The sequence below is a fragment of the Seriola dumerili genome, unplaced genomic scaffold, assembly GCF_002260705.1.
Source record: "Seriola dumerili isolate Sdu_G_001 unplaced genomic scaffold, Sdu_1.0 BDQW01001124.1, whole genome shotgun sequence".
In the NCBI taxonomy this organism is placed as follows: domain Eukaryota; kingdom Metazoa; phylum Chordata; class Actinopteri; order Carangiformes; family Carangidae; genus Seriola; species Seriola dumerili.
In genome coordinates this window covers 2,596,232-2,612,561 of record NW_019175379.1, presented here as the reverse complement: position 1 = coordinate 2,612,561, position 16,330 = coordinate 2,596,232, and the positions used below count along the sequence as shown (strand labels likewise).

Here is a 16,330-nt window from a genome sequence, read left to right as displayed (position 1 = left end):
AAATTTATACAGAGGTGATTACAAAAGAGGTACTTAAAATATTTGTCATAGCAGATCATTGCTCTTCTCTTATATTAAACTTGGGCAAAATTCTGGCTTTTACTGAAGGATTAATATCTGTTTAAAAGACTTTGTCTGCTAGAAGGGGGCCATCACACGGGAATGGCTGCGGGTAAATCCTCTAAACAAAGGACGACTGGCACGTTAGTGTCAATGAAATAAACTGTATGGATCATAATGGAATATATTTGTCACATACATATGTAATTGAAAAACCCTGTTCTTGTACGAGCACTGTGTTGCCCATGACAACCCATTCATTTAGCTTTAGAATAAATAAAAATAAAGAGAAAATAATTTAGTTGAATAACAGCCTGTGTTGGCTTTAAATAAAAAGAGCCACAATACCTCCTGTGCTTTGAAGACCTTCTTGTCAGAGAAGAGCACCTCATTCCACACCACCTCCACACCCTCCTCTGTGTCCATGGCCAGAGAGGCACTTTCCACACCTGGGACATTACCTTGGCTGACCTGCAGGGGGCAGAAAGGAACAGATTATACCACAAAGATGACATTAAACCTGCATTAACTAATTTTTTTTTTTAGCCACTTTGGGGAAGTAGAAAGAAGCTGTGAACAACAACTATGACACATTATCAACTTATAGTTGTTAGGGTCAAACATGTCACCAAAGAGTCACCTATTTACACATCCAGCAAACATGGAGCAACATTGACTGACACCTTTCTCACACACACACACGCCCACAAACACACACACACACTGTCATTTGATCCATTGTCAATATTGATATTGAAAAATGATTACAGCAACTTTAAGAAAAACATGATCCACTGCACATTTGAGCTGAAATACATCAACAAGGACGTTATAAGAGAGATGCCAAGACATTGTGCCAGCACTGCCATCACAGGTCAGATCTAATTCAGGATATATAGACCAGCGACTAACCAATGAGAATGCCTCATGCCTGAAAAAACAAAGCAGCAGAGCATTACCAAGCACTTGCTAAAATACTCAATAAAAAAAGCATGTTTGAAATGATTACAAATCACCCCTGCTGTGACTATAATAACTACTAAAAGCTCCACATAATCCATTCACATAGATCTGACACGGGCTGCTCCATTAATAAAGAGTTGAATCTGGGTATTCGGTTAACAAGCCAGTGCAGTACCGTGTGAGGGGTGTAATATATAAACATAATTAAATTCAGCTTAATGCATGGACAGGAATCAGAGTGGCTAAAGTGTGGAAGGTAATTCAGTCCACTGAGGTTATATCAGCCATAACGTGATGACAAACAGCGAAGAGGGGCGATGGGATGAGCAGCAGCTCGTGTTAAGAGGGAAGAGATGGATTAGCAGGAGACAGAGGGGGAGAGGTGAGGGGATTGTGGATGAGGGATTTAGAGAGATGAGACATGGGACACAAGATGGAGGAGGTGGCACAAAAGCTTCAAGAACTGAAAGAAAAAAGCAGAGTAGAGTAGAGTAGAGTGGAGTGAAGAGGCAGTGGCTGGGTCTATAATCTGGCAGACATAGACACCCCGGGGCTCCATCACTGCATGAGACGGCGTTTATGCAACAGCGGCAAAGAGCTAAAGACTGCTCATCACACAGGATATTGCTGCCTCAGCTGCCTGGGGGGGGCTGGGGGGGGGCTGATGTAACCACTACTTTTATGCAGGAGGAGTGGTGGTGGTGCAGTGAGTAAAGACACAGGATTGGGTTCAAAGTCTATTCTGAATAAGCATTAAGCATGGTGCAAGGCCCGAAATTCCTACCAAGACTGCATCTTCCCGAAGTGATGGAAAATCGTTTCTGCTTACAAACTAAGAGTCATCATTTCCAGAGGAGTGTGGACTCAAATACTCAGTGCGGTGGCTGCCTCAGGATGGATTTTGTTTAGCCGTGCTAGCAGCAGCAATGTCTGCAGGCTCTCCACAACTTTTACCCCAGACCGAAATATCTCAGCAGCGACTGGATGGACTGTCAGGACATTTTTTATTCACAGACATGCATGGTGTTTTCCACACATCAGTGATCTTGACTAGTCTGCAGTATGACTGTGCAACGAGAAATCTTAACCAGCTCCTAGACCCAGGGGATTTCCTCGCAAGGATCAGTAAACTATCAGTTCTGGAGTTATAGAATAAGATAGAATCATTGGTTTCAGTATTGATGGACCAAACAGAAAAGTATTAATCAGTGGTTCCTAAATATTTCCTACGAGGTCACAACAAAAAAAAACCAAAAAAAAAAAACATATACATATAGAAAAAATACATATGATAGGCTCTCATAAGGTATTTTTACTGTATTTGCCGTATTCCTGATGCCGTCTGTGTTGCCTTTTTCATTCCACATCAGGCCCTCAGATCCAATATACTTAATATACTGATGGTTAACTTAAATAGTATCAGTACATGAGGTATCAAGCCTGTCGTCACCATCTTTCAGCAATCAGCAGTATATGACGTGTGTGAGGCCACTAGCTGTGGGTTCCTGACATCCCCATCTGTATCTTTTTTTAAATTAAGTTACATTTCTCTTTATTTTTGATTTGATGTTTGCCCAATCTCCGTCTTTCACACTGATTATTGATGTCAGACGTATCGGAGATAACATCTAACCCTGAATTGGGATGTAGACACAGAGATGAGTCAGTTATTCTAACTAAAAGAGAGGTGAGGTGACAGAAACAATCTGAACAGTGTTGCTGAGATCTGTTCAAAGATTACTGGTGTCAGACAGAGATCTGTGGTCTCTCTGTGACCAGCAAAACAGAAGAAATCAATGAGCATATTGAACCTACAAGATCACATCTTAGCTGAACTCTCACTGCTGCCTTCAGGAACTTCTCTTTTTCTCTCAGCCCTTTAACTCTGCTTAACATTGTTTATATACGTTTATATGGATTCACCGTGGATGTTGTGATTTCTTATCATAATTCTTTCAATAATTTCTTATCAATTCCACATAGCTGTTGATTGATTTCAGCTTTGTGATTACCCAGTGTTTGTTTTTTTCTTTCTTTTCCTGTTTATTGTGTGTCAGTTTGTTGACCTGGGCGCTGAACTGCTGCATACAATACATAAGGAAGTGAAGTGAATAGAATAAGGCCTGGCTCTCAGTCAACGCTCCAGTTCATCCCAAAGGTGTTAAGGGGTTGAGGTCAGTCAAGTTCTTCCACTCCAAACTGGGAAAACCGTTTCTTTACAGACCTGGCTTTGAGCACAGGGGAATTTTCATGTTGAAACAAGGAACAAAGCCCTCCCCAAAAATATCACTGAAAGCTGTAGTGCAAAGATTTCCATTAACTGGAACTAAGAGACCTATGAAAAGTAGGCCAAAACTGCACATGTAGTGAACATTCGATCGGTATTATCTTTTGAAAAACACCTTTAGAAAATAAGCAAGCACACCTGACACTCCCATATCATCATCATCATCATCATCATCATCATCATCCTGTCTGTGGTCTTAAAAATATCAGCCGTGTGTCTCTGATGAACAGCTGAGAGCTGACACAGAGCTTGATGACAGGGTAGCATCTGAACAACTATTATTCAGTCTTCTCTCTCCCCCTAAATGGCTGTTTATTACTGCTAAATGCTAACCATTGATATTTTCCTACAGAGCTCCACTTGTACCACGCTTCGTGACATCATCATCTTTAACTCTACGATGAATGGAGTGAAAAACAGCTTTCTGTATCCGGCTCAACAGGAGGAGGTTTATTAACTGAGCCAAACAAGCAGAAGACAAACAGCAATCAGCGCGACCACAGAAGCTGCCATAAATATTCTAATGTTATATTTTGACTTTTCAGACACCACATATGTCTTCATCAAGTGAAGCAGCCCCAAGAGAAAGAAATGCTCCACCAAATATTTTCTGGCTACTGCGGTTGGTTTATTGCTCAACCTACAGTTCAGCTGTACAGCAGGGTTTTTCTTTGCAGTCGAGGTGGGCAGCTGAGTAGACATGACATATAATCTCATTGCTCTCCCACTCAATAGAATATGATCATTTGATTACTAGTATTACAGAGCTGCTCTGACTCGCTGACAGCTGGAGGAATTCCTCCACTTCCATAGCTGTCAGGGAGGACTCATGTCAGTTTCCCACTAGCGTCAAGGCTTGGCTGTTGTTTATTTTCCCTAGATGTTGAGAAACACTCGGCCCCCTGTCCCTATGTCTCCGTCCCAGCGGGCTGTAGCAGGGTCTGCTGCTTGGTCATGGTAGCGTGAGACTTGTAAACAGCAAAATGGATGCTGGTCTCTGATTGGCCTTTGGAGGGGAGGTGGGTTTAGGGTGTGGAAAGGGATTCAGGGATCGTGTGTTCATTTCAAAACAAGACCAACTTCTATTCTGATGTTTGTTAAATCTACATCTGAGCCGGATAAAACTGGATCTGACGCAAACCACTCATTACCTCACCGCACAATTTATTCCTGTACACTTCTCACTCACACATGATGATATTTTCGGTATGATATTCCCTCCATGTTGATATGTTGATTTGAAAAAAAAAAAAACAACTGAGGTTCAGCATGTAAAGGAAAATTTAAGTATGATCAGTCCAGTACACCATGGATAAACCTAATGTAAGATTGAGGGCATGGGTTTGAATATTACACAGGCTAAGTTTTAACTGCTAACTAGTTAGAGCATTACAACTAATGGCTAATGGGGAAAAGCACAACGACAGCTTCTTCAGTGCGAACTCCAACAAGTGACGAGACACATCTCTCTCTTTACTTGCTCGTATCACTCCACCATGGTTTAAAAAAAAAAAAAAAAGACTAAGATCTACAAGTAACACACACAGCATTATGCAGCTCCCTGATAGCGCTAGCAGAAACGAGACAGGCCGAGGCTAGCTGGTTAGCGTGCTAAATTCAGTGGAAGAAAAGACATGACAGAGACAACTGGTGTTTGTTTCCACCTCTGGAGACAGCTCTTGATGAGTAAAGGAATGAAGTTTGATACTGAACTCACAATGTTTCTTCTAGACTGGTAAGCTAACAGTTGTCAATGCTAACACTGGCTATGTAGCAATAGCAAAACTTACAAATAGCTCCTTTAATGCCAAGACAAAGGAATTTCAAAACTACAAAACAAGGAAAGTTAATCAACAAAATATCTTCTTCACTCTTCTTATTGATCAGCACAGCACATCACTTACAATCCACATCACGCCACATCATGTACATTGGCAGAGGGAGAAAATGTCACACTTAACCGAGGAGCAAAAGAAATCTGGGCTGAGTGTAACTGAGGCCAGAGTTCAGCAAGTTCAAAAAGAGTATGTAGCCTATACCAAAATGAGACTTTTTTTAATCTACTTGTTTATTGTTTTGAGGCCATTTTGGGCATTTTATGCCTTTCTTTGGAAAACAGAGGGCTCACAGGAAATGAGGAGAAAGAGAGAGATATGGAACGACATGCAACAGAGATTCCCAGCCAGACTTGAACAGGGGATGATGTGGTTTGTGGTCAGCGCCTTAAGCCCCTGGACCACTGGGACATGCTCAAAATGCTCTTGTAGTTCTAGTTTTTCTATTTCTATTTTAAGGGGAAAAAATGCAGAAATGTTTCAGCTATGTCATCCGAACTTTTTTGTTTATAGCATTACTATTAACCATTACTAAAGCAGTTGCTAGTCTTTCTGGGGCTCTTAAATACATGCAGAAAACATAGGATAAAATCTAGCCATTAAAAGTTATTAAGAAAATTACATGGGGAATGTAAAAACAACAAATGTTACAAAAATAGAAAAGTTACCCAGAGAGAGAAGACATGCCAGAAATGGATAATAAAGTAAGGATAAAGTAATCTATATTTAAATTAAACTAGGCTATTACCTAAAATATGTAGTATTTCACTGGCACGGTCTTCAATGTGTAACAGTCACTATTCTTCTTAGGTACACTCACAGTACTCATAGTATGAAAGCATAGACAGTCTGTCTGCATATTTTACTCACTTGGACTTTTAATGCAGTTTCATACAAAGGACCTGCAATAAACCCTATCTCAATAACAGTTATAATGTTCAGTTTTTCATTTCTAAAAAGAAGGCGATTCAATATTATGGTCACTTTGGATGCAGTCTGAATTGTGTTGTGTAATACTTTTTGTCCAGCCAATTTATATCCATGAGAGCAGATTTGCATCTGAGTGTTTGTACTGTGTTTATAGACACACCCTGCTCTGTGTGCAGAGCTGAACTGGTTCATAGTATAAATCCAAGCAGAAGAAAGCACAAACCTTCTTCTGTACAACATGATGAATACAAATGTTTGCTGGACCATCTGCAGATTCAGAGTGAGATCCCTTTTACTTTTGATCGTTTTTACAAGGCTGGGAGAATTATCTCAAAATGAAGAAAGGTGTCTGGTGAGTGAGCCAGAGAGAGAACAGACAGAGGGAGGATTAGAGGAGAGGAATAAACTACGGTATGGCAGCTCTTTCAGCGTGATCCTTTGCAGCAGAGGCATCTTAAATGAAAGAGAGTCTTTGTCTGAGACCATGTGTGGGTCCAATCCTTGCGGTGACAAAGAGCTTTGTCTCCTACATGTTAGTATCTCGCTTCTATTGAGCCTCCTCCTACATCTCATACCTTGACGATGAGCTGATACTCCGCACCGCATTAATATTTAATAACTAGATCTGGTACAGAAAAGGCTACACCCAAATAATCTGCATTACTACTTGCTAGGCTGGTTAACTGTATGTAAATGAGCACAGGCGTCTTTCTCTGTTGCATTGTGCTTTCTCTCGCTCAGAGATTTCGCTGGCATCAAAGAGCAGCAGCATCAAAGAGTTGGGCTGACATGTTGGGGAAAATGGAAGAGGTAGAGAAAACCAACTCTGCAATGTGTGTGTTTGAGAAGGGGAAAACGATGCCTCGTCAATTCAAACAGGGTGTATCTGGCAGAAAACAATATGTATTTGGAAGAACACCTCTCAGAATTAGCTCATAATACTAGGCTAAGTTTTTTTGTGTTTCATAGATAAAATGTGTCTCACTAACTGAAAACATATGTTTGCAATTCTGCAAATGTGCAGTAAACTAAGTAACTGAAGAATAATCTAAAGCTAGCAGCTGGAACTGATCATTGTAAGTTGTCAAAAAATGATTTATAATTTCAGTAAAAGTAAAAGAGTCTCTGTGAGCAGCTCTGTGAGGCTGTACTGAAGCACAGTGGTGTTTTTTTTTTAGCTAAATGTTAACGTCAGGTGACATTTACATTTAGCTGATTTCAACTTGTTGGCATGTAGCATGCTCACAATGACAACGCTTACATGCTGTTACATGTTTATCATATTTATCATCTGAGTTTAGCACGTTAGCATGAAAACATTTGCCTATTAGCACTAAGTAAAGCCGCAGCCGACGGGAACGTCATCAGTTTTACTGTTGTTTCATCATAAAGTGTTTGGATAAATGAAATTTTGACGGGATGTTGGCACAAGGTGAAAAGCTGAGGGATAAGCAAAGCTGCAATTCAATGCAATTCATCCTGAGGGGAACAGGAATGTCTGAACCAATTTTCAAGGCAAAACATCCAGTATTTGTTGAAATGTTTGGGACCAAAGTGGTGTTATAAATAATTGTGAATATTTGCTGGTTAAAGCTCTAAAAACATGAGAATGTGTTCCTTTCCTACCCTCCTAACTTTCATAAAAAAGCATGTCTTTATAAAAAAAAGAAAAAAAAAACCAGCTAACACAGAAGTAAATCAGGCTTTAAACCAGACAAGACCTCTGACTGCTTGAGCCGACTCTAACTCTCCACTTTATTCCCGTCTGGCGAGTGTCAGGGCCTTGGGCCACTGACCGTCTGCTGACCTTCACGGGCCACATGAGCCGCTCTACTGTCCGCCTCCGCATCTTTCTCTCTGTCGCCCCAGGATGTCACAGGTCAGCGTCTCAGATAATGCGTGCACGTCCACTCAGCATGAAGAATAACTTGACGGCACCAGCGGTGACAAGTCAAGCAGGGGACAGGAAATGCACAACTCGACACTCTCCATTCTCATTGAGATGACAGATTATATATGTGTGAGAGATTTTTGTAATCGTCAGACTAAATCATGTTAACTTATCTGCAGCATTTCTCAGATTAATGCCCTTCATATCCCACATTATCTAAATTAAACCGCTGCCAGTATCTCGACTTTCCACAGCATGAATGGTTTGCCCTCTTTCAAAAAGGACACACAAGGTCACACAGATATTAAACAGATCAGCCGTCATCACATCTCACTTATTCATTTTCTCTTGGAGCAAGTTAACACTCCCCACTAAGAGGAATGCGGGAGAGCAAGGTGGTTCACCGGAGCAGATGGATACAGAGCGGACAGCTGCAAAACAAACAGCAACAGGACACAATGTAGTCAAAACACAGTCAAAGACGGGGGAAAGTTATTCGGCCTCTTTCATAAAGCTTTGCAGATCAATCAAAAGCAGACTAGAGGAAAGGCATGTCCTGATGTGCTGTAAAAAAAACAAAAAACAGAAGAAGCTATTTTTAATAAAAAGCTTTGGATAATTAGTCCTGCTAACAAAACACTCTTCAGCAAAGAGAGTCGACCTTGACCAAGTCCTGTGATAAGCAGTGAGGCCTTTGCAAAAGATTAGAAATATGTTTCCTTCTTGCAGATGCTGCGTCTTTCAACTTGTGTTTGCAGTCGAGAGGGAATCATCTGTGTATTTGTGTTTCAGTCCGTACCAGGGCTGCAAGATTACAGTGAACGTGCTGTCCTCGCTCCCCATTGTCACAGTGACAAAGCTGCAGATTTATAAGGCCAGAGGCGGAGAGACGGCAAAACCACAACCGCGTTCAAGAAGAATGCGTCCTGACCGGGACGTGAGAAGCATAGGAAGTGTTAAAGGGCCTCATTACATAAGGCTTTTACCCATTAACAGTGACTCCTCAGAAGTGAGGCTTCGACCACACGTCTACCTGTACGACGGAGGGGGATGAAGACGGTACACATGTGGCTGCACGTGTCTGTGTATGTGTGATGATATCTTTGTTTGCACACCAATTTACACTGCCAGTCAGAGGTGTTAATGAGCAATCTTCGTGTGAAGGAATGGCTTTCACTTCATCAAATAGACCATAGACACTAAGACTATAACTTTTTTTAATACTGAACTTTGGCTCAAAGAATATAAACCTATTTATTTCCAAAAAGACAGACCAGCGTTTCTAAAAAAGGGATGATTAAAAAAACCAAAAAAAACAGCCATTTATGTGGCTAATTCCTTGAACCACATTACAGCAGATCACGCATCCTCATTCTTCTGCGTCATAGCAACGCATTTATTTCCAGCAATTAAGGCAATTTTAATAAATCATTCACTTTCTCTGCACCCCTCGGAGGATAGGTCATGATTGCCTTGCTACTTAAGAGCTGAAACTCAAAATTGACAATTCAAGCACTTCAAACTGAGGCTGAATGTTGTTTAAAATGTCTGAGGCTGCTGCCAAAATGAAACAGTTTATTTACAAACCTGCTTTTTGTAATTAACATAATGCCCTGACTTCTTAATGCATATATGTGTTAAGTTGTTCCTGTGAGTGAGTCACAAGACTAAGAGTTCGACCAAGCTGCCCATGTCATCTTTTCATCTCTGACAGTTTTGATATTTACTGCTGTGGATACATTTTATTTTGATGTTCAGGTCTTCTGAAAATATTGTAATACTGAAGCCTTTTCAGTAGGGCTGCACAATTAATTGAAATATAAATTGAAATCATATTCTCCACATGTAAAGGGACATGCTTGTTTGGTACAAGACCCAACAAAAATCAACTCATCATCATTTTAACATTTTTTTCAGTGAAAATGAAAAGCAAAACCTGAAATTGTGACTCATCACTATCGTAACATCTGCCAAAATAATCGCAATATGATTTTTTTTTGCATTTCATTCAGCCCTACTTTTCAGATATATTGCCCATTTAGCTAAATTGCTACCCGAGTTACATTTATAATACAATTAAAAAATATGGAGAAGGTAATAATATTTGTTGAGTGACATGTTCGACTCTGAATTTAACAAATCTGGGTATTTTACCAACTTGGAAGTGGATCAAATAGTTTTTGTTTTGTTTTGTTTTTTAACGAATTGAGTCATTATTAAACCAATAAAATGTCAGAAGATGAAAAAATGACCCCAAAGTGACATCCTCAAATACTTTGTTTTGTCTGACTAAAAGTCCCAAAACAAAAGATAAAGGAGAGAAAACCAGCAGAGCAATTTTGCTACATCAAAGCTGCTGGCGGTTAATTCTCAGTCGCATAACTCTAATCAAATCAATCGATTAATCATTTCAGCACTAATCAAGATCCAACTCTACTTGAGTCAGAGCATCGCTGCGCTGAATCTGTGCGCTGCCATGAACCCTGAACACAACTTTGCCCACATTCAAACCTCTGAAGCTTTCTGGGGCCGTTGAGTCAGGGAGCCGACTCTCCTCTTAACACACACGCCCAAGTATTCAACCAATCAACCGTTACTGTGTTCAAGTGGAGAGAGACAGGAAAAAAAAAAAAAAAAAAACACACAAGGTCAGGGCGCTCAGGGGCCATTTTATCTGCATAGCTACAGTGTGTGTGTTTACTCAGTTTTGTGCTCAACCTCTTAAGGAAGGGAAGATAAAAGCTCCTCGACTGACGGGCGGTAAAAGCAAAAGATTCATACAGTGATGTGAACAAATCCGGCACTGCCTTTAACCAGAAGCATGTTTACAAAAAAAAAATAAAAGAGAAATCATTCATGTTTCATTGAAGAGTGAGCTGCTGTAGTATCTCTCCGTCTCTTAATCTAGCATGACGAATATGAGCAGCTTGTGAACCAGCATCTTGGCTCGGAGACACAACTACCGTGAGTTGACATTTCAGAGAGGATAGAAAAAGCCTACGTGGGAGAAATAACACCCGGCCCTATCACACCTCACTAACCACCCAGCTCTCCTCTACTGTGAGAGGTTAAAACTGCATAATGTAGAGAGATAAAATATTATCTTGGCTCCGTTATCGCCACATGACTCCCCCCCCCCTCTAATAATCACTGGGAGTTGTTGCAGCATTGCAGTCATTTATCTAATCTGTGCTGCCGTTTTGGTGAGAGTTGTGCTGATTCTACAGGACAAGATGTCAAAGAGAGGCGACGGCATGCAGCAAAGGTTGTGAGCTGGGGTTGAACTCTCAATGTCACAATCACAGCCGATTACAAAACACAGAGCACTGTGAAGAATTGTTTTTATGTTTGCACTGTAGGAGGCAAAAAGGTTTTTTTTTTTGCATGTGTTTTAGTCTTCTGATATGTTCATTATAAATATTTAAGTCATTCTTTTTTTAAAAGATATTCAGAATACACACGATAAAATATATATGTAGATTTAACACCGCGGCAGCTAAGAAATACATTACCTATAAATGGAAATCTACAAATTTCCAAATTCATTGATTTATGTTTGGGCCATTTTTTTTTATATAAATACACAACATAAAAGAAAATTGATTAGGTTAGTTCGATTTTACAGAGTTGTGAGATGAAAATAAATTTGTCTGAGGTGTCATAGGGACACTGTTTCTGTTTCTATCTATTGCTTTACTGTAATTTCTTGTTACTTCTCAGTCGACAATAACAATATACGTTTGTGAAAAACTACTAGTGGAAACCATTTAAAGAATAATAAGAATAATACATTTCTCTGTAAATGCGTATCAGTATATAATATGTAGTTTTTGTGTGTCCCTTTTGTCAGACCTTTCACATTAGAATTTGTGCTCAGTTTATTGATGGGTAAGTGTTGTCTATGTATTAGTTGTACTATGTGCATAATAAAAAATACAATAAGGCTTTTCGTATCTCACCAGTAACGTCCAATTAAAAAATCTGAGAATTACCAAGAATTATTTGAACCGTATCAAATATTTATTCTTGATTTCACGTTAATTCTTAACACAATGCAGGTTTCATTTCACAAAACAATCATTTCTTGAAGCAAAATTAAATTTTATGCCTGAAAAAACATTAAATTATATGTTGGGACAGATTTTATTTATCCTGTGGTGAAGCCAAAGTCCTTCTTTCCTTTCTCCCTCTGGGGGAGCCCAAGGTTAACAACCTGTCATTTTTAATGAAGCAAACACAGCTCGGATCAAAAGGGGGTCCAGTCTTACTGGAATCCTATAGAGCAAGACGCTCTGCAGTCGCCACAGACGGGTAATTTGTAGAGACAGGGAGGGGCTGCATAAAACTTACAAAATATAACAAATGTGTGAAGCATGTTCTCTTAATTGTCCTTCCTTTAAATGATTGTGTTTGCTCCATTGGTTTAAAGCGGAGGAAAGCTGCTGATGGCAAAGAAAACTTGCTGGGTAAAGAATTCCTGACACCAGCCATTTGTGTTTAAAAGATTTCCCTCTATTTCCAGCGTAATACCACAGTAATGAATCGATCAGATGTGCTGAAACAGTCTGACCCTCACACTTAGATTTTATTTCATTTTTCAGTTGTGAAGCGGCAACAACGTGCGGTTTCACACAAGTTCAGAAAAATTCCCTCAGACCAGTATTCTTACATAACCTCGCACAGCCTGATTCACTAATTTCACAGCTCTTGCAGAACTATAGATCCATGCTGAGTCATAATTGTGGAAAATGTGAGTGAATCATCAACGGTTCTTTTTCTTCTCTGTCTCTCCTCTGAGGAAATGATTGATGTTACAGCTGCTTGGCACGCTCCACATTCACGTCACATTCAGGCAGTAAGAAATGACGTCTTCTCCGTGAATAACAAACAGATTTCTTAACAAACACACATCTGTGCCTCCGCCACCAGGTAGAACAGCTTTTTCGCCCTGATCTCGCACTTTATAAACTTCTGAATGATGTCTACTTTTGAGCGTTGGCTTGAACAGGAAGATGCTGTTTAAATGCTGGCCTGGTCCCAGTGTCGAGACCTGCAGACTCACAGACTCTGACTCGAGTCCAGGATGGCTCCAGGTTTTCCCACGGTGAAAATGGCAGGTTATTCAGGGCTGTCTTGCTGACATTTAAGCCCTGTTATGCGTACTTCCCATAAGTCTGCAGTCAGTGTTGGAAAGTAGCTGCATTTACTGAAGTTATGAAGCTATAGCTATAGCTACTACTTACTTTACAGATAAATGTTCAACAAATGATAATAATGGCCATTTCCTGTATCATCAACTTATAAAGTTGCTTTATCAGACACATTACAAATAGCTGTCTGCTTACACATCCAGTGGATATGGAGCTGCATTAGCTCTCGTTCGGTGAGCGTAAGTCAAATATTCACTTTTCTTTTAGCTTTGTTTTGGTCTCCACCACCTCTGAGGGAAATATCTCGCCCATGAGCTGCTAAATGCTCCACTGTACGTCCACCAGATACTTTCTAACCTTTTGCCGGAAACAACACTGATGAAAGGGGAGAGCGTGAAGTAAAGGTGCGAGCCGTAAAAAAACAAAACCGAATGCTTAAAGATGCTAAAATGGTTCATAAAGCTAATGGGGACTCTAGACTCAGCTGATAATATTCTGCGGGTTCCCTCAGTATGAGTGACACCGTTTTTTACACTGTAGTTTTGCTTCTTTAACTTCTATAAAGGATCTGAATACTTTGTCCACCAGATTCTGCTTGATGGAATTACCCACATTTCAGAGATTACAGAAAAGGATGACAGGGGAAGTCCAAAATCATATAAAAGCTGCACTTCCTTTTTGTATGAAAGCATTGGTATGACGTTTTCATGTGTTTTTATCAAACAACATGATTTATCTATTCAGAAAGTAAGAAAGAACCTTCAGTTTTACTACACATTATATTCGAGCCTTGTACTTTCCTGGCCACAGAAATGCTTGTGATTTCACAAAGTGCTGTTTCATTCCTCATTGAGAATTTAGGGCTCTGGCGCCTTCTTGCACTGAGGCACTTGATGACGTCAATTAAAGGTTTGCAAGGTTTCACAGCTTAGGTCTGGACATTGGGAGTGGGCAGCTGATTTGCTGAGGCTTCAAAGTCTAAGTTGGATCTCCATTTGGTCACTTAGTTTCATCCACCAACTCACTCACTCACTTATCTGCAACTCTGGCACCAGAGGAAGATTTCAAAGAGAGGAGGTTTACAAAACGGGGATGGACTGTTTTGCAGTTGGTAATGTTTTTCGCGAGAAGCCCACTTCTCGGAATAGAAGCAGTGGTCCCGACTAGGCTGCTAAAAAAGACATGTATGTTTACCTTGACCTGAAACTGGCCTCCTTCCCACTTCTTTAAAAACATTTGCAATTGACTGTGTTCCTGGAGGAGCTTAACAAGGTCTGGCAGAGTCTGCCTGAGTATTAAAGTTCTCCATAAAGCGGGGTAATTTCTGCCCACTGGATTACCCAATTCATGCTCGTAAATCCACACACACTGCTTGCTTCATTGCTACTACAAACCCAGCGGAAGAGCAATATGTTATGTGAGCCCCAGCGACCGCACCCCCCCCCCCCCCCCACCCCCTGCTGCATCTCCACCAGAGGTTACTACAGTACAGCTTTCCAGCAAGCACAAGAGGTGACTCAGGGAAAGGACTCAAAAGGGTTGGCAAACAGCGCAAAGGACTTTTTTGAGTATTCGCCACGGTAGCCGGACAGCCAACAGTTAAAAGCTCGGGCTGAGCAGCGGTGTGCTCGCGCATGTGGGGACTATCATTAACTCGTAACACTCCCATTAGCGGAGGCAGGAGCAAGAAAACAACATTGTCAAGCAGAAGAAACCACTTAAGAGGAGAGCGAGAATGCAGTTCGGCAGAAGTTTCTCTCTCGCAGCTATTGTTGTGTTTATAGGCGCCAATTAGTCAAAAGGCTGAAATTGAGCTTGTTAAGAAGGCCCCGTGTGGAGTAACAGAAAAGGCTAAAGGAAAGTAGATATGAATAAGACGACGGAGCAGAGGAGAGCTGTGTTTATCATGTGGTATTTATCTTCCAGGGGGATTAAGCTGAGAAAGTGAGAGTCAACCTGAGCTGGCACTTCAGCACGTGTTCAAACAAAAGCCTGTTGGCAGACAGTGCATGGAGACAGCAAGCTGCTTTTTTGTGCCTGTTACTGTTACGCAACGCGACAGACAAAGCTCAATGGGAGTGCCTGTGAAAGAACTACCCAGGGGGTTACCGTCTGTTTTTCTAACCCTCACCTATCTGTCCACAGTTTCTGCACAAGACATGGAGGGCAAGGACAATACGTGTTGTCATTAGCAGCGGCAGCAGACTGTAGGCTGCAGTCGAAAAGCAGGCAGTCGGACTGAAAACGGCCCTGTGTGAAAACAATGCAGGAGGCTGCGTTGGTGCGGGGCGTGTGTTGCTTCAGGTAATGGTGAGACGTTGAAATAGGATCCAGGAAGTCCAGTTTGAGTAACAGATGTACGAGTTTGAAGGCTTTTGGATGCCAAACTGCTACACAGCTGTTTACAATAACTCTGAGACGGGATTTCAACAATGTTGAATGTTATCACTGCGACAATCAGTTTAGCTTTCATCATGAGAGTCAGGTGGTAAACAGAGGACAGACGGCGTTCAGCCTACAAAGTAATCTACCAGGAATATGTGTGTAATTGATTGCCTGATGACGGGGCATTGTGGTTGTGCAAAAGTTGGGCTAGGTTCACTGAACGACCAGAATGTGTTTCTTTCATGCAGTGCCACTGTCTGTCTTTTCAACTGTCCTATATGATAAAAACCTAATTCTAATAGCTTCCTCACAGTGATTCATTATAAGCCCAGTGTTGTGTTCATCGATAAAGGCAAACCGTGCAAGTCAGAGTCTTGAGGGTGGGACTGGGGGGGGGGGGTCTTCCTGTGGCAGTGCTAGAAAAATTGCAACAGTAACGTGGCGTCAAAGTAATATTGGACAAGAGCAACTCACTGTAGCTGCCCGGGTTGTTTTAAGGCGACTTACGGGAATATCAACTCCACAAATCAGCATAACACAAACAAACATTTACTGCTCCTACCGGCTGCTTGATTGAAAATGACGAGTACATCCCTTATCTCTGATTGGTTAGGACAAAATAACCCCCCCCCGATTAACACAATATCAGGCTGGACATGACGAAGGCATTTCCGCTCAATCAATACAAAATGGCATATTTCTTAAGTTTTCATGGTTTGAAAATAGACACATTTAGTTACCATTAATATAATATTGTATCTGCCTATAAAAATAACATAAAAAACTTAATTTCTAGAAAGAAATACAGAGGACACAACCTTTGTGTACT

The 16,330-nt window shown here is 40.9% G+C and overlaps 1 protein-coding gene across 3 annotated transcripts in view; it reads right to left on the bottom strand.

Moving 5' to 3' along the window:
• The window catches only part of nrbp2 (nuclear receptor binding protein 2), a 37,693-nt gene that overhangs the window by 8,146 nt on the left and 13,217 nt on the right, over nucleotides 1–16,330 (bottom strand). For all 3 annotated transcript variants that reach the window (XM_022767128.1, XM_022767129.1, XM_022767127.1), the window contains exon 2: nucleotides 409–531. In XM_022767128.1, the coding sequence (XP_022622849.1) occupies nucleotides 409–531 (123 nt within the window). The remainder of the gene's footprint in view (nucleotides 1–408; nucleotides 532–16,330) is intronic.